Below are 25,352 nucleotides of genomic sequence, written 5' to 3' on the forward strand. Positions count from 1 at the left end.
GCAGCTGGAGAGGTTATTTTAGAGCGTAAATTTGACCAGGTACGTCCCTCCCATGATTCCCATAATATTAGATGAGGGTCCAAAATCTGTAATTCTGCTCACGAGATTCTCCATGACTTGGCCTCTTCTGGGCCCAGGGCCCCATTGCTACTTCCCCCCTCACCTTGCTATCTACCCAGCCATTGGAATCCCACTTTCCTGGCTCTGCACACCAGCCCCCTTTCCCACTGCCTGAACCTCTTATACCTTCTCCAAGACACAAGTGCTTCCAAACCTTGTTTACCTTAGCATTAGAATGTCACCAGAGAGTTCTGAGTCCCCCCCCACCCCCCGCCTCTTTCCCTCCCTCAAGGGTTTCAGGAAGAAAATGAGGCCCCTCTCTCATCTCTTCTCCTGGTGAGAAGATTCCACTCAGCTTCCTTTGGTGGTGTGTTTTACCAAAACAATAGATCTTTTTGTTCTCCTTTCCCAAATATGAAATCATAGCATTGAATGTGCTCTTTCACACACCACAGGGGAGATTCAGGTGTGCGGGAGCGCTGTGGAGGGCGGGTGCTCCAGGCACAAGCCCTGGGGAAGGGGGTCCCTGACATCCTCCTCCCACCTCCCCCATGCCCGGAAGCGCTCATGCCCGCCCCTCCAGATTGGGGCTTCATCGTCTGAATCCCCAGTGAACAGGCCAAAAGACCAACTAGCTAGTGAGCACCCAGCTCAGTTTACAACCCCACTTTCTCGGCTACCGAAACTCGGTCCCTCTCTAAGCTTCATCCCGGGCAGTGGGAGAGCAGAATCCAGCCAAGGCCAGCAGCCCTTGCGGGGAGAGCTCTGCAGGGAGGTGGAGGCCTGTCCGCGCTCGGGACAAGGAGGCACAGGCAACTGCAAAACGAAAGGTTTTTATTGAAAAATATCAAGTGGCCCTTTTCAAGACTGCGGGTCCCTGCTCAACGAAGGCTGTCAGGCCGCAGCCCGACGGGGCGAACAAGTAGCGGCAGTCACCCCAGCTCCGCGCTCCGGAGGGGCAAGGTTTCATGGTCCATGCTGGCTGGCCCCTGGACTCCGCAATCCCGCTCCCCGGCCCGAAGAGGGGTGGCAGCTGGGGAAGGGGGTGCCGGGAGGTCCCCTCCCAGTCCAGCGAGAGAGTTGCCTGGCATCTGGGTGGGCTGGTCTCCGATGCAAGGCCGCACGCAGGACTGGTGGGCGCGCCATCTCGTGGGAGTGGTAGAGGCTCCCCGCGGCTGCTCACTCAGACGTAGTCCTTGCGGTCGTAGGCTGTGCCGGTGCCGGTGCCCGGGCCGTTGGAGCGCGGCGCCGAGTAGAGGATCTTGGCGGGCGTGTATTTCTTCTCGCGCGGCGGGCACGAGCAGCAGAGTAGCGCTCCCCCCAGCAGCTGCAGCGCCGCGGCCGCCCAGCCCACGTACAGGGCGGAGCCCATCTCGCGCTTCTGTGCATCTGGCACCAACGGGTTGTAGAATTCCCGGATGATGGTGTTGGCCGACCAGGACACCGGCACGAGGGTGAGCAAGGCGGCCATCAGGAAGAGCACGCCCGCCACGATGGTGATCTTGGCCTTGGCCGTTTCGTCCTGTACACAGTTTGTGCACTGGGCACCCACGAGCGCCACAAGGAGCCCGAAGGCGGCCAGCAGGATGGCGATGACGATGAGGGCGCGGGCCGCCTGTAGGTCCTGCGGCAGCGCCAGCAGCGAGTCGTACACCTTGCACTGCATCTGGCCCGTGCTCTGCACCACGCAGTTCATCCACAGGCCCTCCCAGGTGATCTGCGCCGTGATGATGCTGCTGCCGATGAAGGCCGTCACGCGCCACATGGGCAGCACGCAGCACACGATGGTGCTCAGCCAGCCCATGACGGCCAGCGAGGTGCCCGCGATCTCCAGGCCCATGGACATGGCTGCCGCTCCAAGGCCGTCACTGGCGGGCGGCTCCGGGTGCGGGAAGACGAGGGGCCGGGGCCGCTGGGGCCTGGGTGGGAGCGGCGGTGCGCCGACGGACTGACGCCCGAATTGATGGACCGACGGAAAGACACACGGATGGCGCGCGCCCTAAAGGGTCCGCTCTGCCCGTTCGCGCAGCGGCTGCGCCTGCACCTGCCTGTGGCTTTGTAGGCGGGCGGCAGCGACTGGGCTGGCCCTGGGCTGGGGCAGGTTAGTCTTCGATCCGGGCCCAGCGCTCCGGCGGGGGAGGGAGGGGCGGGGCCGCCCTCTCCCGGGCCTGGGGACAGTGACGTGGCCCCTCTTCCCACCTTCACTAAGCGCCCTGGGAGGAAGGACTTGGCCAGGAGTGGCTCACGGCGCGGGGATGGGGGGTGCCAAGAGAGGGCGGGGCCGAGACCTGCGCCCCCGCCCCTCGCTCCTGGTTCCCCACTGCTCGGAAACGAATTCTACGGGGTGTGGGGTGAAAAGCACAAAGTGCTGGACACTCCCCCTCCCACCTCCCGCATTTTCAGCGCCGTTGGCACGGAAGGCGTGGGGAAGCGGGCGCTGCCAGCTGCCAGGGATCCGCGGGGACAGGGAGGGCCCACTGTGGGCGTGGCCGCGGCTGTTTTCCCAGAGTGGGCCGCTGCCCCGGGAGCTGCGCACCTGCTCCTCGGTCCGTCTGGCCTCTGAGGCAGCGCTCCCAGCGCAGGATCCCGGTCTGATCCAGGCCCATGGCGTTGCCAGCCCTGGACGTCTGGACTCGGCGGAAGCCAGGGACCACCCGCAAAGGCGCCCAGAAGACACCCCTGAGCCAGTGCTGAACTCAGATTCTCTAGCCCCTCTCCAGCTCTCAGCTCTTAACACTCGCAGTGACCCCGGATCCCTTTAGCTGAGCTGCTCTCGCCTCCCAGAGCCGCCCCCATTGAGTCCCTTCCCTTCACAGAGCCCTGGTCCTCTCTCCCGCTGAGCCGGGGGCGGGTGGGGGTGGGGGAGTCAGAACAGGGATCCACCTTAATGAAACGGTGGTGAAAGAGGTTTGATCCAGGCAAAAGTGGGAAGTCAGAGACATTACCTGCAATAGCCTTGCTCCCACACCTAGGCTATCCCTCGCCCTGCTTAGAGCCCTGCAGAGTTGGCCTTGGAGGGTCTGTCCCCCACCTTCCTCGCTTCCCCTCATCTCAGGGCCCTCATTCTTGCCGTGTCCTCTGCCTGGGACATTGCAGAGACCACATGGCTCACTCCTTTCACCTTTCATGTTTTTGTTTCCAGCCAGGGCTTCCCTAACCACACTATTTAAAATCACAGCTGGGACTTCCCTGGTGGCGAAGTGGTTAAGAATCTGCCTGCCAATGCAGGGGATCCTCCCTGATCCGGGAGGATCCCACATGCCACGGAGCAACTAAGCCCGTGCGCCACAGCTACTGAGCCTGCACTCTAGAGCCCGTGAGCCACAACTACTGAACCCACGTGCCACAACTACTGAAGCCTGCGTGCCTAGAGCCCGTGCTCTGCAACAAGAGAAGCCACCGCAATGAAGAAGCCTGCGCGCAGCAACGAAGACCCAATGCAGCCAAAAGTAAATAAATAAAATAAATTTATTTTAAAAAATTAAAAAATAAAATCACAGCTGGGAATTCCCCATCGGTCCAGGGGTTAGGACTCCTTGCTTTCACTGCAGTGGCCCAGGTTCAATCCCTGGTGGGGGAACTAAGATCCCGCAAGCCACGTGGGGCGGCCAAATAAATACATAAAATCGCAGCTATTCACCCCACTATGTCCTGTCCCCTTTTTATACTTTACATTCTTTTTTAGCATTTAACACTGTCCATCATACTCTATATTTTTCTTACTTATTTTTTATTCTCTCTCTCTCTGCTCTAGTATGTCAACTCCACTGGGACATCCAGAAGGTCCCCAAACAAGAAAGGGTTTCTGCTGGTTTTATTAACTGCCGTATCTCCAGTGCCTAGAACGGTGCCGGGTGCTCAAGAGAAAGTTGATTTAGAAAGTTCATGCAAAAACATCACTTTCTTGCATTCCTGCAACCTTGTCTGCCTGGGGGCCCTCCTCCTGGCATAAATGACTGATAATGGGACACTACTCTGTCACATGCTTTTGGAATCTAGTCGGAACCTAGGGCACTTCCAGGCGAGATGAGAAACCCCATCAAACCAGGCCTAGGGGTTTTTCTGGTTTGCCCCACATCTCTCAAATACAGGCATGCAGCCTATGTCTTCCTCCGTAAGGGTCGAAGCCCTGGGGTGAGGTAAACAGGGCCAGAGGCCCATGGAAACCAGGGTCCTACTTCTCGCAGGGGCAAAGGTCTTGGGCTGGGCCTGTTGGGGCTGGGTTGGGCGGGGCTGGGAGTGCCCAGCCAGAGAGCCCAGCTGGTGCTGGGCGGGGGCTGCCCCGGAGCAAGTTCTTGAAGCCCAGGTCCATCCAGTGGACTGCTGGCTGCTGCAGTTTCCTGGTTAGTGGCGTGGCTTTGGGTCGGAGGAGAGGCAGAACACTTGGGCAGTGTGGCTGCGTATAGGGTGGGTGCCTGAAATCACATGCTTTTGTCCTGAGAGTGGGCTTCCTGCTGGTTTTGCCCTGAGCTCTATCTCTTGCTACCTGTGAGGCTGAGGAAAGTCAAGTCCCCTCTCTTAACCTACATTTCCTCCTCTGCCAAATGAGGCGACTGATGCCTACATGACCTACCTCACAGGACATTGATGAGAACGGAGGAAACATATGTGTACTGCAAACCAGAAAACAGCCAGGACCAGACAAACCAGTGGGCAGAGAAACAGTGTGGACAAGGTGGAGGGTTTAGTTGGACAGACCTGAGGTGGAGTCCAGCTCCACTCTTATCAGTCCTGTGGCCTTGAGCAAGTCCTTTCCCACCTGGACTTGGTTTCTTCATCTGTGAAGAGGGGTTTGTTCTGAGCTGCTTGGGTTCGGGGTTGGGGGGATGGTGGGCAGGAAGAGGCGCCTTGTTCCTGAGCCTGAATGAGGTGGATGTGCTGGGCAGGGCTGTGAGGAGATGAGGCCAGCAAGACAGAAAGCTTCTTGCCCAGGGGCCAAACTTCAGGGACGCTGGGCAAATAGCTTCAATCAGCGTTTTGCTCAATATCGTCCACGGTCCTTACAACTCAATAATAAAAAGACAAATAACCCAATTAAAAAAATGGTCAAAGGATCTGAGTAGACATTTGGAATAGACAAGGAAGACATACAAATGGCCAAGGTGCACATGAAAAGTTGTCTGACACCATTAGTCATTAGGGAAATGCAAATCAAAACTACAAAGAGGGATTTCCCTGGCGGTCCAGTGGTTAAGACTTTTCCTTCCAATGCAGGGGGTGTGGGTTCGATCCCTGGTTGGGGGGTTGAGAGCCCACATGCCTCATGGCCAAAAAACCAAAACATAAAACAGAAGCAATACTGTAACAAATTCAATAAAGGCTTTAAAAATGGTCCACATCAAAAAAATCTTAAAAAAAAAACATACAGAGATAAAACTTCATACCTATGAGGATGGCTAGAATCAAAAAGATGATAACAAGTGTTGCAGAGGATGTGGAAAAATTGGAACCCTCCGACAAGGCTGGTGGCATTGTAAAATGCTGCAGCTGCTTTTGAAAACAGTCTGACAGTTCCTCACAAGGTAGAATTACCATAGGACCCAGCAATTCCATTATTAGGTATTTACCCAAGAGAAATGAAAATGTACGTTCACACGAAAAACTTGTGCACGAATGTTCATAGCAGCATTATTCCTAATAGCCTGAAAGTGGAAATGTCCTAAATGTCAGTTGATGAATGAATAAACAAAAAGGAGTGTATCTATACGTGCAATATCATTCAGCCATAGAAAGGAATAAAGTTCTGATATGTGTTACAACGTGGATGAACCTTGAAGACATTATGATAAGTGAGAGCTACCAGTTGCAAAGGATGGCGTATTATATGATTTCACTTATAAAAATGATCCAGGACTTCCCTGGTGGCGCAGTGGTTAAGAACCCACTTGCCAATGCAGGGGACACGGGTTCGAGCCCTGGTCTGGGAAGATCCCACATGCCACAGAGCAACTAAGCCCGAGCACCACAACTACTGAGCCTGTACTCTAGAGCCCACGTGCCACAACTACTGAAGCCCGAGCGCCTAGAGCCCATGCTCTGCAACAAGAGAAGCCACTGTAATGAGAGACCTCTGCGCGGCAATGAAGAGTAGCCCCTGCTCGCCCACACTCAGCAACAAAGACCCAACGCAGCCAAAAAAAAAAAAAAAAAAAAAAGATCCAGAGTAGGAAAATCTATAAAAATAGAAAGTAGATCGGTGGTGGTGCTGCGGTGGTGGTGTTGGGAGAAAATGGGGACTAACTGCTAGTGGGAACAGGGTTTCTTTTTGGGGTGATGAAAATGTTCTAATGACACAATTGATTGTGTTGATGGTTGCATAGCTCTGTGACGATACTAAAAAACCATTGAATAGTACAGTTTAAATTGTGAGTTGTATGGTATGTAAATTGTATCAATAAAGCTGTTAAAAACCACAATGGTGCTGGGTGGGGGGGCTGCAGTGTGTGTTCGTGTGGTATGTGTGTCCCCAGAGAGTGGGAATGAGGGTGGGATGAAGCTGTTTTTTAATGGAGAGTACTGTGGGAGTTGGTGAGAGGAGGGTGAGGCTTGGGGGCTCCAAGCACAATGCTTGTCTCCTCCTCCTCCATTCCTGAGCCTCCTGTCTAGAAACAGCAGCATGAGCCAAGGTGGGACCGATGCTCCAACATCCCTCCAGTTAGTGCTGAGTGACCATAGGAAGGGGAGTTCTGATGCTGTCTTGGTCCAGGAGAGCTTCCTGTAGGAGGAGGTTGGGCAGGAGCTGGTAGAGAAGGATTTGGCTGGTGGAGGTGACTAGGTGCATTTGGGGTGAATTGTGTGTGTGTAACTCCAAGAAGCAAGGGTCTAGAAAAAGAGGAACTGAAAGAAGAGTGCCCCCAGCTAGGAGATTAGCCTGTTCCCCATCTCCCACCCAGTGTTCAGCTCCCCAGAAGTAGCCATCACGTCCCCAAGGCCTGCCTTTCCCCTACTGCAGTGGCGGCATCCTCCCCTTTCTCCCATCCCAGCACACTCAGCCTGGCCCCCACCTCTCCCCAGTGGGCAGTCTGTACTGAATTACACCATCGGCTTTCTTGGTTCTCCAGTTTGCAAATGGCAGATTGTGGGACTTCTTGGCCTCTATGACTGCATGAGCCAATTCCTATGATAAATCTTCTATTATGCGTATCTGTATATAGTCTATTAGCTCTGTTTTTCTTGAGAAGCTTGACTAATGTGGTAGAATTCTCCAGTGAAAAACTGGGCCCGTAGATTACTTTCTGGGAGTTTTAAAATTACAAATACTTAATACTTACAGGTCTATTTAAATTATCTATTTCATACTGAGTGAATTGTTGTAGCTGTGTTTTTTGAGAAATTGGACCATTTCATCTAAGTGGTTGAATTTATGTGTGTTCATAATATTTCTTATTATCCTTTTGATATCTGTAGGGTCTGTATGATAGCTCCTGTTTCATTTCTGTTGGCAAATTGTATTTCTCCCTCTCTCTCTCTGTCAGCTAGAGGTCTGTCTTTGTCAGCTAGAGGTTTGTCATTTTTACCAGTTTTTTTTTTTTCCTCAAAGAACCAGCCCTTTGTTTCATTGATCTTCTCAATTATCAATTTCCTTGATTTTTGCTCTTCTTTATTATTTTCTTATTTCTACTTGTTTTGGGTTTATTTTCTCCTCTTTTTCTAAATTCTTGATGTGGGAGTGTAGATTATTGATTTGAAACTTTTCCTCTTTTCTAATATATGCATTTAGTGTTATAAATTTCTCTCTTAGCACTGCTTTATCTATGTTCTACAATTTTGATATGTTGTACTTTCATATTCACTTATTTCAATGCATTTAAAAAAAAATTTCCCTTGACCTATGGCTGCCTTTTGAGTTATGGAACAAGAAGTGTGCTGTTTAGTTTCCAAGTGTTTGGAGATTTTCCTGTTGTCATTCTGTTATTGATTTCTAGTTTGATTCCATTGTGGTCAGAGAGCATACTATATGATTTCAATTAATTTAAATTCAATTAATTTAAATTAATTTAAATTCAATTAATTTAAATTCCCTGGCCATCCAGTGGTTAAGACTCAACACTTTCACTGCCAGAACCTGGGTTCAATCCCTGGTGGGGGAATTAAGATCCTGCAATCCAAGCAGCACGGCCAAAAAAAAAAAAAAAAAAATCCGTGGAGATTTCATTTTGGCCCAGGATATGGTCTATCTAGGTTTTTAATTTTTAATTAAAAAAATTTTTTAAAAGATTTTTTGATGTGGACTATTTTTAAAGTCTTTATTGAATTTGTTACGATATTGCTTCTGTTTTTTGTTTTGTTTTTTTGCCCCCGAGGCATGTGGGATCTTAGCTCCCAGACCAGGGATCGAACCTGCGTTCCCTGCATTGGAAGGTGAAGTCTTAACCACTGGACCTCCAGGGAAGTCCCTATCTGGGTTTTTTAAACAAATGTGTGTTCTGCTGTTGTTGAGTGGAGTATTCTATAAATGTTGATTAGATCCTGTTTGTTGATGGTGTCACTGAGTTCTATAACTTTGCTATATTTCATCTAGTTGTCCCATCAATTGTTGAAAGAGAAGTGTTAAAGCCTCCAACTATACTTGTGCTTTTGTCTATTTGTCCTTTCAGTTACGTCAGCTTTTTCTCCATAATTTGCAGTTTTGTCGTTTGATAATGCATACACTTTTAGGATTACTATGTCTTCTTGGTAGATTGACCCTTTTTTCGTTACATAATGTCCCTCTCGGTCTCTGGTAATTAACTTTGCTCTGAGGTCTAGTCTCTCTCATACAAATATAGCCACTTTCACTTTCCTTTGATTGTTTTCATGCTATATCCTTTTCCGTTTACCTTGCCTATGTCATTATATTTGAAGTGAGTTTCTTGTACACAACATATATTCGGGTCATGCTTTTAAGCACTCTGATAATTTCTTTTAATTGATACAGAGGCATACCTTGTTTTATTGCGCTTCGCAGATATTGTGTTTTTTTACGTTGAAAGTTTGTGGCAACCCTGTACCAAGCAAGTCTATCGGTGCCTTTTTTCAACAGCATTTGCTCACTTGGTGTCTCTGTGTCGCAGTTTGGTAATTCTTGAAATATTTCAAACTTTTTCATTATTATTATGTTATGGTGATCTGTGATCAGTGATCTTTGAAGTTACTATTGCAAAAGGATTATGACTCATGAGGCTTATGATGGGTAGCCTTTTTTAGCATGAAGTATTTTTCAATCAAGGTACGTACATTGTTTTTTAGATATAACGCTATTGCACAGTTAATGAATACTGTGTAGTGTAAACATAACTTTTATATGCACAGGGAAACCAAAAAATATGGGTGAGTCACTTTGCTGTATTTGCTTTATTGTGGTGGTCTGGAACCAAAAGTGCAATATCTCTGAGCGATGCCTGTATTTAGACTATTTACATTTAATGTAATGTTGATGTGTTAAAGCTTAGTCTGATATTTTATTTTTTGTTTTCTGTTTGTTCTCTCCATTTGTTTGTTTTCTTTCTGTTTTCTTTTTTCTGCTTTCCTGTGGGTTACTTGAACAATTTTGAAATCCATTTTATCTATAGTGTTTGTTCTTTTTTAAATATTTATTTATGTCTTAGTTGTTGCATGCAGGATCTAGTTCCCCAACCAGGGATCGAACCTGTGCCCCCTGCATTGGAAGTGCGGAGTCCTAACCACTGGACCACCAGAGAATTCCCGAGTTTGGCTATTATTTATTAAAGTTTAAAAGCAATGCCTACTTATACAGGAAAGTCAAAATGGAAAAGGATATTAGAAAAATTATAATCCCATCCATTTAAAGATACCATTATTGACATCTGGTTTTGTACGTTTCAAGATGCTTTTCTAGTCATTTCTGTTCAAACGTGGTGTCCGCTAGAATGTAAACTTGATGACTGTAGGGACCTTGTCTGTATGCTTCAGCACTTTATTTTTAGCAGTAGAATAGTGCCTAGCAGAGGGCAGGCACTCAGTAAATACTTGTCAAATGAATATGTGAGTGAGTCCTGTTGTACTACTGTTATAATATACTGTAATTAAAATTTTTTAATTGAAAAAAGTTTTCATATTTCATATCTAGGCTCCCCATTGGCCTTTGTGGTGTGGGGATGGGTGGGGCCACAGTTTCTTCTCTGGTGTTTGTCCTAATATAGAATGCTTAGTTTTAAATTTTATTTAAAATTTTTTTTGGCCGTGCCTCATGGCTTGCAGGACCTTAGTTCCCCGACCAGGGATTGAACCCACGCCCCTTGCAGTGGAAGTGCGGAGTCCTTAACCCCCACTACCCACAAACGGCTGACAAATATTTATTGAGCACCTACTGTGTGCCAGGCACTGTGTAGGTGCTGAAGGCAGGGTCAAGGGTCATTCCAGCTGATGACTCCTTGCATTCTCCCCACCTCACCCCGCCCCCACACAAACCACTGCAGGGATGAAGTATCACTCTTCTAGCTACCACTATCTCTAAGAACCCCAAATCTGTCACCCCATAATAAAGCTGATTTGAAGTGTTACTATCTTTTGGAGGGACTGCCAGGAAGTTCCCCTAGAATGGTTATTGTTCAAAAGTTTTCTGTCCTTTTAGGCTGCCTCTTTCCTGGTCTTTTGACCGGAGAAAGCAGACTTTTATTGGGGCTTTTTTGGTTTTTGTCCAGTGGTATCTCCCACTTGCCTACATCTTCAGTTCCATGTTTGGGATACATGAGGGAGAAAGAAAACCCAGGGCACTGGCACAAAAACAGACACCTAGATCAATAGAAAAGAATAGAGAGCCCAGAAATGAATGCACACTTATATGGGCAATGAATCTATGACAAAGGAGGCAAGAATATACAGAGGGGAAAAGACAGCCTCTTCAATAAATGGTGTTGGGAAAACTGGACAGCTATATGCAAAAGAATCTAACTGGAATACTTTCGGGCTTCCCTGGTGGCGCAGTGGTTGAGAGTCCGCCTGCCAATGCAGGGGACATGGGTTCGTGCCCCGGTCCGGGAAGATCCCACATGCCGCGGAGCGGCTGGGCCGGTGAGCCATGGCCGCTGAGCCTGCGCGTCCGGAGCCTGTGCTCCGCAACGGGAGAGGCCACAACAGTGAGAGGCCCGTGTACCGCAAAAACAACAACAACAACAAAAAAAGTACAGACTTCCAGTTATAAGATAAATAAGTACTAGGGCTGTAAGATACATGATAAATATAATGAACACTGCTGTATGTTATATGAAAGTTGTTAAGAGAATAAATCCTAAGAGTTCTCATCACAAGCAAAAATAGATTTCTTTTCTATCTATTTAATTTTGTGTCTATATGAGATGATGGATGTTCACTAAACTTATTGTGATAATCATCTCACGATGTATGTAAGTCAGATCATTATGCTGTACACCTTAAATTGTACAGTGCCGATATCAATGATAACTCAATAAAACTGGGAGAAAAAAGAAAAAGAAAAGCTGTGGCTCTCATCATGAGCTACGAGGAGTCTGAGGGACGGGAGGGCGGGCGGCAGGATGGTGACAACGATGAGGGCATCATGTGTCCTTGGGTCCAGAGGTCCTGAGTTGGTCTGCCTTCCCTCCACCTTTCAATCTTCTCATGCCTGTTTTATCTATAAAATCCAGGGGTTTCAGCTGTACTTGGCAGAAGGAATAGGAACACGTATGTCTATTTCATCTTCTCAAGAGTCGGTCCCCCAACTGTTCTCTTTCTTTCCTTCTTCCTTCCTCTCTTCCTCCCTTCCTTCCTTCCTTCCTTCCTTCCTTTCTTTTTCTTTTGGCCACGCCATGCAGGATCTTAGTTCCCAGACCAGGGATCGAACCCGTGCCCCCTGCAGTGGAAGCGTGGAGTCCTAACCACTGGACCACCAGGGAATTCCCCCCCACCCCACACACCTGTTTTCTTTCACCTGGTTCTCTGTACACATATTCGTTACCTGCTCGGCCCATGTAACCACTTGAGTTTGAGACCCCTGGCTTAGCCTCTGTAGTTTAGTGTTTTGGCCCTGGGTCTCCTACTGGCAACCAGAATGAGAAAAAAGGAAAAGGAAAAGAAAGAAACCCCAGGGAAGCTCAGTTGGGATAGGCTGGGGCTGGGGGCACTGCAGGAGAGAGGCATGTGAGACCCCAGCCCCCAGCCCCTGCACTGTGCTGTGTCTTCACCTCACTAAGCCTCCCTTCCCAGGAACAGAGGGTAATGGACTCTGTTGACTTCTAAGTTTATTTAAACCTTGGGGAACCTTATCATATCTTCACGCAAACAGCACAAAGTTAAACAAAGCAGCTTCTGAGGCCCAAGGAGAGCATAGTTGATTTAAGATAGGACTCTATCAGAGGTTACTCAACCCTTAGTGCCTCCCATGTTATCACTGACAGAGGCCACGTTCGCCAGCCAGGGCAGTCCCATGGCACTCTGTGCCCCGACTCTGAGCTCGAACCGAAAGGAGAGTCTTGCTGCTGAAGGAGCTCAAATATCTTTGTTGGCTGATGAAGAGCCCTATGGGTACCAGGCAGCCTCTTCCCCAGACAGCCCAGTCCCTGCTCAATGGCCTTGTGACTGCGGCAGCCACTGTGGCAGGGAGGGAGTCCACGGAGGGCTTTCTCTCACCAAGGCCGACCCCTGTGGCTTCTGGCCGCAAAGTAGCACCCATCCTGAATCCAATATGGCGCTCTCCTTCCTTAGGGGCCAGCCAACCTAACGGGACTGCCGTCGCTCCAGACTCCTGTTGTGAGGATGTCAGCAGTGTGTCCGTACATCGATAGGTGCCCATCTGGGATCTGGATTTGTTCTACTTGAGCATCATGCTTCTGCCAGGACTACTATTCATGGACTTACTCATGCCTCATTTGCTGTCCTAGTGAATCTTGCAATGTTGTTTCTGATCTAGAAGCTGCCTTACAGCAAAAGAAGTATGGGGTGATATCCTGGGAGTCCTGCTCTTATCATGAGCCCCACCATCTAGAAGCATCTGGCCTTGCAGGGGGGATGAAATGGCCCTTTGAAGACAACTGTGGTTCCACCTGGGAGACAACAGCGTGGCAGCTCAGACGGCCATCTTGCAAATGCTCTCACACCTCGTGCTGTTTCTCCTGCCGACAGAACACGTGTGTAATCAGACCTCCTCCTCCCCTGGCCTGCTAAACAGGATTCAATAATTGCGCACCAAGTTTGCCCCAGCCCCTCCCACCTTATTGAATATAAGGAGGAAGAGCTGCTTGCTGGAGGAAAGGCAATGCAGATACATATAATAAAGCGTTGCGATGGGCAGGGGAGGAACGGAGCTCGTTAGACTGGGAGTGAAAGAGTGGTTTGGGGGGTGCAGCTTCTAGAAGATTTGCTTAGGACCGATTGTGGGGTGTGAGGAGGGGAGAGGGAAGGTGGTTTTCACCTGAGTTGTGGTAGACCACATATTTTGATAACTTTGACATCTTTCAAAAGTCAACGGTGGGGGGCTTCCCTGGTGGCGCAGTGGTTGAGAGTCCGCCTGCCGATGCAGGGGACACGGGTTCGTGCCCCAGTCCGGGAAGATCCCACATGCCGCGGAGCAGCTGGGCCCGTGAGCCATGGACGCTGAGCCTGCGTGTCCGGAGCTTGTGCTCTGCAATGGAAGAGGCCACAACAGTGAGAGGCCTGCGTATCGCAAAAAAAAAAAAAAAAAAAAAGGGTCAATGGTGGGGATTTCCCTGGTGGTGCAGTGGTTAAGAATTCGCCTGCCAATGCAGGGGTTACGGGTTCGAGCCCTGGTCCGCGAAGATCCCACATGCTGCGGAGCAACTAAGCCCGTGCGCCACAACTACTGAGCCTGAACTCTAGAGCCTGTGCTCCACAACAAGAGAAGCCACCACAATGAGAAGCCCACGCACCGCAACAAAGAGTAGCCCTCTGCTCGCTGCAACTAAAGAAAAGCTCGCGGACGGCAACAAAGACCCAATGCAGCCAAAAATAAATAAATTGACAAATAAACATTTAAAAATATGTTAAAAAAAAGTCAACAGTGGGGTGGGGGTTAGGGGGTTCCTATGTACTTCTAGATCATGCTTTGTAAATGTGACACCAAGCCTGGGTGGCATTAAATCTCTAGGACCTCAGTGTTATTTGAGGATCCAGGAACTGAGGGGCAAAAATGGGGGAGGCATCACCCTGAAGTACACCCAATGACCCACTGTCAAGAATTTTGTTTCCTGAACTCTGTGGAAGGAGGGATGCTCCCCTGGGGTGTTGCATGGTAACAGGCCCACTGCGCTGGAAGGGAGGAGGCCCCCTGACTGTTTTGTGTCCCTTGTCCCCCTACAAGAACAGGCAAAAAGGAATCACTGCAATGGCTGAGATGATTGACTCTGACCACGGAGGGTAAATCAAGTCACAGTTACTGGGGGGGAGCATATGGGCAATTCGTGTAGAGCTCAGGGACCCTCCTGGGTGTCTGCATTCTGCTGTCACCAGTGATAAATGTTCACAGAAGACCACCACCACCCCAGGCAGGGCCACCAAGGGCTGGTTATCTCTGTGGGAGAAGAATGCTGGCCCAGCTGGGGCTGCCAAAGCTGAAATGTGGAGTGAAGGAAGGAAGGCACAATCCGGGGTCAGCTGCAGAAACCAAGATGGCAGCCCACCAGCTTGCAGCCAGACTGTAAAACTGCCCTCTTCCCTTTGAATATATATTTTTAAATTACGAGGGCAATTCCTTGGTGGTCTAGTGGTTAGGATTTGACGCTTTCACTGCCATGGCCCAGGTTCAACCCCTGGCTGGGGAGCTGTCCCGCAAGCTGGGCGGTGTGGCCAAAACCCCTCCCCCCAAAAAAACCCTGGAAAGTACAAAGAATAATATAAAAAATACCCATGGGACCCCACCACTCAGAGTTAGCAAGTTGTTACATTCTGCGGGAGACCCTTTGCACTCCTTCCCTATCCCACTCACTTCTCTTCTTCTGGGTAACACAATCCTGAAGTTGACATGGCATCTTCCTGTTCAGATTTGTATAGTTTTGCTACTTAGGTATATATCCATCCACAATACATAGAACTTCTTGCATATTAAACATTTTTACATGGATGGTCTTATATTGTACACATCATTCTGCAAGTTGCTTTATTCAATGGTGTTATGTCTTTGAAACGTATACAGGAAGCGTTAGTTCATTCATTGTAACTGCTGTGTATATTCCATGGTGTGAGTATGTCACAGTTTATATCCATTCTCCTCTTGATGAGCATTTGGATTATTTCCAACTGTTTTGCTATTACAAAGATGTGACATACATCCTTGTAAATGCCTCCAGGTGCATATGAGTGAGAGTTTCTCCGGAAGTGGAATTGCTGCCTCATAGAGTATATGCACCTTCCACCTTACCAGATCTTGCCAAATGATTCCCGAAAATTGTTGCCTGTTAGTATTATACACTCCTTCCAGCACATTAGAGAGTTCCTATTGCTACACATCTCTGCCAGCACTTGGTAGCGTCAGACTTTTTGTCATTCCGTGGGTGTCAAGTTGCATCTCATTATTATTTTTAAAAATTATAATCCTGCTTAGTTTTTTAAAATATTTATCTATTTAGTTGTGGCTGCGTCGGGTCTCAGTTGTAGCGCACAGGCTCTGTGTTGCGACGCACATGCTTCTCTCCAGTTGCGGCGTGAGGGCTCAGTAGTTGCGGCACGTGGGCTTAGTTGCCCCGCGGTATGTGGGATCTTAGTTCCCTGACCAGGGATCGAACCCACGTCCCCTGCATTGGAAGGCAGATTCTCAACCACTGGACCACCAAGGAAGTCCGCAGTTTCTTTTTTTTGAGGCACAAAATACATTCACTGAGGTCCTTGAAATGAACAAATCTTAAAGGTACAGCTTGAAATTTTTACATTTGAACACATCATGCACCTACCACCCAAATCAAGATACAGAGCATTTCTATTACCCCAGAAGGTTTCCTGGTGTCCCAACCCCATCCTTCTCCTCAGAGGTGGCCACTTTCTAACTCCTGTCACCATTGATTACTTTTGCTTATTTTTGACCTTTGTATAAGTGGAATCACAGTGTGTACTCACCTGTACCTGGTTTCACTCAATCCAATATGTGTGAGGTCCACTCACGTTGTTGTGCATGTCAGTAGTTTATTCTTTTTTCATTGTTGTAGAGCATTCCATTGTGTGACCATGTCACAATTCCTATCCATTCTTGTGAGCATTTGAATGGCTTCCAACTGTTTTTCTATTACAAACAAGATGTGACACATGTCCTTGTCCTCCAGGTACACATACCTGAGAGTTTCTCTAGAAGTGGAAATAATGGGTCATAAGGTATATACGTCATCCACCTTACCGGATATTGTGAAATGATTCTCTAAAATTGTTGTACTAACCAACACTTCCTCCAGCATGTTGGAGTTTCTTTTTTTAAAAAATTAATTAATTAATTAATTTTTGGCTGCATTGGGTCTTCGTTGCTGCACACGGGCTTTCTATAGTTGCGGTGAGCAGGGGCTGCTTTTCATTGTGGTGCGTGGGCTTCTCATTGCGGTGGCTTTTCTTGTTGCAGAGCACAGGCTCTAGGCACACAGGCTTCAGTAGTTGTGTCACATGGGCTCAGTAGTTGTGGCACACGGGCTCAGTAGTTGTGGCTCACGGGCACTAGAGCGCAGGCTCAGTAGTTGTGGCACACGGGCTTAGTTGCCCTGCGGCATGTGGGATCTTAGTTCCTCGACCAGGGATTGAACCCGTGTCCCTAGCATTGGAAGGCAGATTCTTAACTACTGGACCACCAGGGAAGTCCGAGAATTTATATATTTATATGCTGATCCCCATGCTGTTCCACCTTGTGACTTTTCTGGAATTTGGTGACTCATTTTGCTCTGGAGAGAAACCTCAGTATTCACCCTATAACTATTCCCTCCAATTCCCATACTTTTGTTTTGGGACTTACAGTAAACACTGGCAGTTTCTGTAACTTTCAATAAAAATAATCATGTCTGGCACACCTGCTATCTCTAACACTGAGGCCCTGGTCTGATTGGAGAGACATGGCTTTGCCTTTGGGGAGACATTGCCGAGAAGAGACAGGCCCTGCCCTGGGAAGTCTCAGTCTGAGGTGGGTAATCACATGCTGGGAGCAGATGCTGCAGCTGGGGGCAGACATGGCCAATGTGCTCAGGGGCTGGGGATTCCAGGCACTCCTTGGAGAGGCGATTTTGCAGCCGGCTCTTGTTACATGGACACCTGTGCTGAGACATCAAGATTATGTGTGTTCCCTGAGATGGAGCCTAAGGTGGGGGACAGGAGGCAGTGAGGGTGGGTTGGGGGGGCACCTCAGATTCTTGCGATAAGACAGTGCTTGGCCCTGGGGTGGTTAAAACCCAGTGTGTGCTGTCTCTCCTCAGCAGGAGGCTGGGGTCCCCCCCACCCCGATTTGGCATTCCCTCCACCTCCGCTGCCCCAGCGCCTTCCCTCTCTTTCCCTCAAGAGCCTCTTAAACTGGCCGACTGAGAAGCCAGATTGGTTCTGGGCCGGCAGAGAGGGCCCACGCCTGGGTCCGGCTGAGTCTGGGAGCTGGGCTTCGGGCTCGCTGGGAGCCGTGCTTTGCTGTGAGGGAGTGACGGTGGCTTCTCGGTGCGCTGGCTTCTGGGGGCTCTGGGGGCTGTCGCGGATGGCGGGTGTTTGTTTCTGGGTGCGGAGGTTTGGGATTGCGTTTAGCCTGTGGGTGTGTGTCTGCCTGAGTTTGTGTTTGTGTGGGAGGTGTGTTTCTCCTCCAAGGTGTCCACTGTTCCGGGCATGGTCCGTCCCTCCCTGTGGGTGACGGTGGGAAGCCTGAGGTGAGAGTAGCCGGGGTGGGGTGGAGCTGTTTTCTCTCGGCCGGGCCTGGTTGGCTGTTTGGGAGTAATTCCCAGGCTCTGGGGTGTCAGGAGCCTGGGAGGGGGAATGAGTCACTCCCTCCTCCCCCCCACCAGAAACTTATTCCCTGTCCCGGGGGCCAGGTTTCGCCAGGAGCCATAAAGAGGCCCTGCCCAAGCCTCTTCCGCTTTCAGGCAGGAGGGCGAAACCCAGCCCGGGGGCTGCCTCGGAGCCAGGCGCTGCCCAGCTGGCATGAGGCGGCCTGGACCCACCCCTCAGGGCTTTCCCCGGTCTATTCTATGTGCTGAATATTCTGCCCGCTCACAGCCGCTCCTCCCATGGCCCCTCCCATTGCTGAGCCCCTCCCTCACTGAGCCCCCCTCCCTCACTGAGCCCCCCTCCCCTCACTGAGCCCCCCTCCCCTCACGGAGCCCCCTCCCTCAATGAGCCCCCTCCCCTCACTGAGCACCCCTCCCCTCACTGAGCCCCTCCCCTCACTGAGCCCCCCTCCCCTCACTGAGCCCTCTCCCTCACTGAGCTCCCTCCCCTCATTGAGTCCCCTCCCTCAATGAGCCCCTCCCCTCACTGAGCCCCCTCCCTCACTGAGCCCCCCTCCCCTCACTGAGGACCCCTCTTTGAGCCCCCTTCCGCTCTCTGAGTCTCTTCGTTAAGCTTTTCTGGGGGCGGGGGCGCGGGAGGGCGTGAGCTCGGAAGCGCGACTGGGTGAGCGGGCTGCTGCGGAGGGCCGGAGGCTCAGGGCAGGGTCGGGCTGCGTCTGGGCCAGCCTGCCTTGGCCTGGCTGGCTCTCCATTTCATCCCGAACATGGGGGCCAGGGTTCCTGCCATCTTCCCAGGCCCAGGGGCATGATGTGGAGGAGGGAAGCGTAGGGGGCTGTGACTCCGGAATTGAGTTACCCCAGGGGCTCCTGGACAGCCCCTACCTCTGCTCCCCTTCTTTCTCTCTCCTGACAGAGGCGCACACTCGTCTGCCTACCCTCCTCACCACCCACCTCCGTGAGGGCCCAGGAGAAGTCTCCCTCCTCATTCCTAGGCTCTTGGTTCTCAGGTCGGAGCCCTTGGTCTAGGCGCCCTCACCCCATCCGACCCGACAGACCCAAGATGGGGTGTCAGGGCTTTCCTCGGGGGTACTTAGAGGAGGGCTGCAGTGACGCTCACCTCCACTGGGGGCGCTCCTCTACTGCCGGGGCCACAGCCACCCCAACCCCATGGGTTACTCCTCCCCGTGGACCTCACAGTCCTGCCCGGATGCCCACCTCCTCCGCCTGTGCATCAAGGCCTCGGCCACACTGGCTGTGCCCTCCGCAGACACCCAAGGGCGCCCACCTCAGGCCTGCCCCGCTGGACCCACCCTGGGGAGAACGGCACTGGCCATGCACACAGCACTGGTCGGCCTTTATTTTTCATCATGATGAAAAAAATCTGTACATCCTGTGGTTCACCATTTACCCTGAACCCCCTCCCTTCGCTGAACCCCACCTTAGGGGTACCTTGGGCGGCCCCATCACTTTTCTGACGATCACAACATTCCCTGTTCACTCTTCCACCGCCCTTAGCAGGAGCGATTTTCGAAATTCCCATCCACGGGCTGGAGTACACGGCGGAGGCTGCAGTGACCATAAGCAAACACACGGGGGCAACACCTGAGAGGGCCGGGCGGGCCCAGCCTTGGCGGGGAGATGGACACGCAGCCATTGTACCCCGGTATGCAGCGCCACTGCCGGGGCCTCTGTCACCTTGCTGGGCGTCCCAGCTCATTCTGGACAGGGGGTTGTAGCGGTAGAGATGGGGTGTTGCCTAGGACAGGCACCCTGTATTTCCACCATCCTGCTAGGTCCCCGCGCCCTTTATCCCAGCCCCACACCATCTCGGGTAGGTCTCACCACTCCAGCGTGTCCACAACCCGACCAGCAACCCTTGAAGACAGGGCCTGAGGGTTTCTGAGTTTCTCCCCAGTTCGAGCAAGCTCCCGGCTGTCTTGAAAACAGACTTGAGTAGACTTGATGTTTGGTGTGGTGGTTACACACTGGCTGTGGTTTCAGACAGTTCTGGGTTCAAATCCTGCCTCCACAAGCTGTGTGACCTCGGGGAAGTCACTTAAATGCTCTGAGCTTTGGTATCTACATTAGTAGACTGGGGTGATAGCCCCTTTTTTTTTTTGGATCTTAATTAACAGAATCTTATTAGTTCTCTCCTACATATACCCATGGTATCAGAGCCTTGTTTCAGAGCTCTTCCTCCTGTTCACTGTACAGACCTGGAACCCAGGCCTGCCCAACAATCCCTATAGAAGACAGTGTTAGTGTGTTTGGGTCCTTCTTTGGAAAGCTGTCACCTCTCTTTCACCTGAACACTGGGACTAACCCCAAATTCCAGGCAGTCACTTCATGTTTTTGAGCTGTAGCAGAACAAATGCATGGAGATTTCTTTAAGGCTACAAACGTTACAAGTTGGTCCCATTAACAAGGACCTAGAGGCAGGAGTTTTTTAAACGGCATGAATCGAACACTTGCACGTTTCAACAGAATACAGTTTACATTCATCTCTAAATGTGAGATTAAGAAACTATCAGCTGGTTTCCAACTGGTTTCAATACTGGTTTGAAATTTGAATAATTTTACTGTGTAGACATTAAATATTTCGTTTAAATATGAAACATTAAATCTTTTCCTGACTATCCAGACAGAAACAGAGAAAGCAGGAACAACAGGCAGGAGAAGAAACAGTCCAGTTAACAGACTTGTGACTTCTATGCCATCTGTAACAAGGGGAAGGACTTCGGCATGGGTTTCAAAATCGCCTGGGAGCTGCCGCCTAAAGTCACCTCTACTCGGCATAAACCATTTTTTCTACACAAGGTGTCTGATTCCTACAAAGGCAAAAGAAACCCAGAAAACAAAACAGAAAGAACTGGGGTGGTCTCTCAATGAGTTACAGCGGATATCCTATAGCACTAAAGGAACTGTCATTTTATTTCGTACTACTGAGGCCTTGCCACGCAGAAGAGCTCTTGCTGAGAAATAAAAAACTTCAATCCTGGTTCCCCTCAGAGGACACCGTGAGCCTGGGTAAGGTCCTCAAGACGAAGGTTTCCTGCTAGCAGGAAGCTATTCTCTCCTAACTTCTAGACTTACTGCATACTAGTTGAAAAACAGGCCACTTGGCTATTTCAATAAATCTCAATGTCACAGCCCTTTTTTTTTTAATGTTTATTTTTTTCAAAGGAAAACAGCAACAGCCAGTTGGAAACCTATTTATTCTTCAGCTCCAGTTTTGTTTAATTTAGAAGTGACTTACTGATTCACTATATTAACCACCCCTCCTCCCCCCCACCTTTCCTCTTTAAATATTTATCTTCTACTTTGCTGAATTCTTCTAAGGAGATTGTTCCAGTATATATCTCCAGGTCCTTGCTTTGCTCCTTTTACCAAATAAATAAATAAAAATTAAAATGCAAAATGCAATTCCCTTGTGCATCTTAAGGGCTCCAATTGTCAAAAATAGAAAAGAAAAATCTTTGGAATAGCCAATTAAGTTGAATTTTAAAAAAAAACTCGCACGACCATGTGTAAAATAGTTAGTGGGAACCTGCTGCATAGCACAGGGAGCTCAGCTTTGTGCTCTGTGATGACCTAGAGGGGTGGGAAAGGGAGGGTGGGAGGGAGGCTCAAGAGGGAGGGGAAATATGTATACATAGAGCTGATTCACTTTGTTCTACAGCAGAAACTAACACGACATGGTAAAGCAATTATACTCTAATTTTTAAAATTAATTAATTAATTAAAAAAAAAAAACCCTCACGTGAATGTGGTTTCTCTGGGGGCAGAAATCCACTCCTATTATACATCACAAGGTCCTGAGGGGTAACAGAGGCTGTGTGGGGCCTGCCTGGCACCTGACAGGCATTTGACAAGTGCTAATTATTATTCTTTTCAAAGCAGCTCTGTTGAGCTCTAATTCACACACCATGCAATTCACCCATTTAAAGTGTATAACAAAGTGTTTTTTTAGTCTATTCAGAGTATGCAACCATCATCACAGCCAATTTTAGAACATTTTCATCACACCAAAGAGAAAGCCTGTACCCTCTACCACCCTATGCCACGTCCCCTCCAGCCCTAAGCCACTCATCTTCTTTCTGTCTCTATAGATTTGCCTGTTCTAGACATTTCATGTAAACAGAATCATACGATATGTGACCTTTTGTCTGACACTTGCATTTAGCATGTTTTCAACGTTCACCCATGTTGTAGCACGGATCAGCACTTCATTCCTTTTTATGGCTGAAAAATAATTCCGGTGCATGAATATAGCCCACATAGTTGATCAGTTCATCCTCTGATGGCCACTTGGGTTGTTTCCCTTTTGACTTGGAATTATGCTGCTATGAACATTCAGGTAGCTATTATTATTAATGTCACTGCCCTTGTCTTCCAAGATAACTAGGCCTGAGTGCCCCAGACTGTCCAGAGCACAAAGAAGGGAAAAAGCCGGGAGGGCTGTTTTGTACCAGATTCATCCCAAAGGGAGGCCCGGGTACCAGAGTTACATGGGATGGGGGATCCTTCTCCCCATCAGCAGGGAAGCCCAGTGTGTATGGATATGATTCAGGATATGAAGCAGGAGAGGAAGGCTGGGCCAGATTACGGCAGACTTTAGTATGGGGTGGGTAGGGGTGGAGGCGCCTGGGGAAGACTTCTGTGGGTGAGTTGGGCTTGGGGGTGAGTGGGCGTGGAGGGTGAGGCCGGTGGGAGGCCAGCAAGGAGGCTGAGGAAACCATGGCTGGTGTGTGTATGTGTGTGGGGGGGTTATTGCCATATCAGTTTGCCTCTGCTCTCTCTTCTTCCCCGTTCCCAGCAGCAACTGGTCAGGCTTGGGACTGGGGTGGGGTGGAAAGAGAGCCAAGGCTGAGGCAGAAGCTCTCCCTGGGCTTGACTTTGAGGTAAAGGCCGAGGTCAAGAAGAGCTGGGGTTTGGTGTTCTGGAGTGGGGACAGGAGGAAGGGATAGCAGAGAGATTCCTCTATTGGAAAGCAATGATGTGGGCGGGTGGATGACTTGAGAGTGTGTGGCATGTGGGGAGGTTCCTACTACATGCTTCTACCATACGCCAGGCACTACTCACAGGAATGAAAGGTGATACCTTTTAGTTGATGACTATATGGTTCCTGGACAGTGATTTCTTTCATTTCGTTTTTTGGCCGTGCCACGTGGCCTGCGGGATCTTAGTTCCCTGACCAGAGATCGAACCCGTGCCCCCCTGCAGTGGAAGCGCGGAGTCTTAACCACTGGACCGCCAGGGAAGTCTCGAGGCCAGTGATTTCTGATTCCTCGGTGTTGCTGGGAGGCCACTGAGCCCCAGACCCTGAGGGGTCCAGGCAGACTGGAGCCTGGAGGTTTCCACGGCACCCAGGGCTTGGCACTGGCTGATGGTTCAAGGAAGGACTTCCCGATGTCCTGGGATGTCGAATATCCCTGGTCAGAGATGGAGCTGCAGGAAGTTCTGAGGCTGAGAGCCCTGCCAGCCCGCTGAGGTGGCAAAGAACTGGAATGAAGTGGATTAAAAGAAAATAAAGAAACACGCGGGACCCTTGGTGCATGCCCAGGTGTGTGGTGGCAGCTTCATGCTGATGTGGGGCTGAACAGCTGTGGAGTGATGCTGACGGGCAGTGACACCAAGCCACTGGCGCTTGGCCAGCCCCCTGGGTACCTGCAGTCCCCCAACCTCACTGGAGAGAAGCAGGGATTGTATGGAGGGGGAAGGGAGGGTGTGACCAAGGGCTGTGGGTGAGCGCTCAGGTCCTTGTCAAAAGTTCAAATCATGTAGGTTGGGGCTTCCCTGGTGGCACAGTGGTTGAGAGTCCGCCTGCCGATGCAGGGGACACGGGTTCGTGCCCCGGTCCGGGAAGATCCCACATGCCACGGAGCGGCTGGGCCCGTGAGCCATGGCTGCTGAGCCTGCGCATCCGGAGCCTGTGCTCCGCAGTGGGAGAGGCCACAGCAGTGAGAGGCCTGCCTACCACAAAAAAAAAAAAAAAAGTTCAAATCATGTAGGTTAAGCCCTGCTATAAAAAGAACATTGAAAAAGAAAAAAAGTTCACACTAACCAGAGGTGTGGCTGCTCCCAGCTGGTCCCCACATCCTGCTCCCCAGCCCATGGCAGGCAGGTCAGGGCCGGCTGTACCCTTCCTCAGGGCTAGACTGATCCAGAGCTGGGAGCCAGCAGAGAATGAGGGCTGGGTCAGTGGGCGCACCGGGCGGTAGGACAAAGACCTGGCAGTTGAACTGGGCCCCAAGAAGGCCAGGGGTCAGGATCTGTGGGTGGTGTCTACCCCAACCATGCCTGGAGGCACTCCAGTAGGAGAGTGCCGGCCAGGCCCGGAGGAGAGGGTAATACGGTCTCTGAGTCACCTGGGGCTGGGGTGAAATGCCACTTACAATGGATAGATTTTTGGTTTTGTCCCTGGTCTGTCACTGCTGACTCACTGGCTGCCTACCTGGGAGTCCCCTGGTTGACCTGCTAGTTTCTCTCTCCCTCTTGGTATGTCATGGAAGTAGAGACAGCTTCTCTGTAAGCTGTCGTCATCAGGTGTAACCTGCCCAGGCTGCTGGGAGGGAAAAGGTGCTGGGTTCCAGGATCCCCTGGGGTCCGCACTTGGGGGGTGGGCAGGAAGCAAGTAGGGATGACTCCAGCCCCTGGCTCTACCCACTGGAGACCACATCTGTCTTGGCCCGGGGGAAGCAGGCTGCTCTGGGGGTCTAGCTGGTCCTGGGTCAAGATGTCCCCCTAATATCTCAAGGGTCCATCCACCCCAGAGCAGGGCAGCCCTCCTGGCTCTCCCCATCCAATTAACCTACCACGAAGGCCCAAGTAACAGCTGTCTGGGCCTACCCTTGCTCAAAGCCTGTCCATGGCTCCCCTGGGCACCCCAGCTCTTGAGCTGGCTACTTGAGGCTTTTCCTGATGTGCCCAACTTGCCTTCCAGCCCAGCTCCACCACCTGCCCAACTCCAGACACCACAAGGCCCCCGAAAGGCCCCTAGTCTCTGCCCCTTGCCGCTCCCCTTTTTAGAGAACTCTCTCCTTTCCATAGGATTCTAAGCTTTTACTCACCTTTCACAGCTCTCCTTCCCTCTCCCTCCTCCAGGAAGCCCGCCTTGGGCCCAGGATGCTGCTGACCCTTTCCTCCGGAGCCCACACAGAGCTGCCTTCTCTGGTCTAGGGAGTTGTCTGTTTAGATCAGGGGGTCTCGAGGGCAGGCACTGGCTCAATTCCCACTGTTCTCATGATTCTCATGGCCCTGGAATGTCACATCAGTTCTCCGAGGCTTAGTTTTCTCATCTCTAGAATGGGACAGATGGTGCCCTGCATGGTTTTGTAGTGAGAAAAAATGATGTCTCATAATACTAAGGCACCTTAGCAGGCCCAACTCCTGCTGACCAGTGACCTGGCTGGGGGGTGTGGGCTGGGCAGG

General features: G+C 50.4%; 1 protein-coding gene across 1 annotated transcript; it reads right to left on the reverse strand.

Moving 5' to 3' along the window:
- Positions 1-999: 999 nt before the first annotated feature.
- On the reverse strand, positions 1,000-2,141 carry CLDN3 (claudin 3). Its single transcript, XM_067705103.1, has one exon. It carries the CDS (start codon positions 1,904-1,906, stop codon positions 1,244-1,246), a length of 663 nt encoding a protein of 220 aa, XP_067561204.1. The 5' UTR covers positions 1,907-2,141; the 3' UTR covers positions 1,000-1,243.
- Between the last annotated feature and the right edge of the window lie 23,211 nt (positions 2,142-25,352).

The sequence above is a fragment of the Pseudorca crassidens genome, chromosome 15 (assembly GCF_039906515.1).
Source record: "Pseudorca crassidens isolate mPseCra1 chromosome 15, mPseCra1.hap1, whole genome shotgun sequence".
Classification (NCBI taxonomy): Eukaryota; Metazoa; Chordata; class Mammalia; order Artiodactyla; family Delphinidae; genus Pseudorca; species Pseudorca crassidens.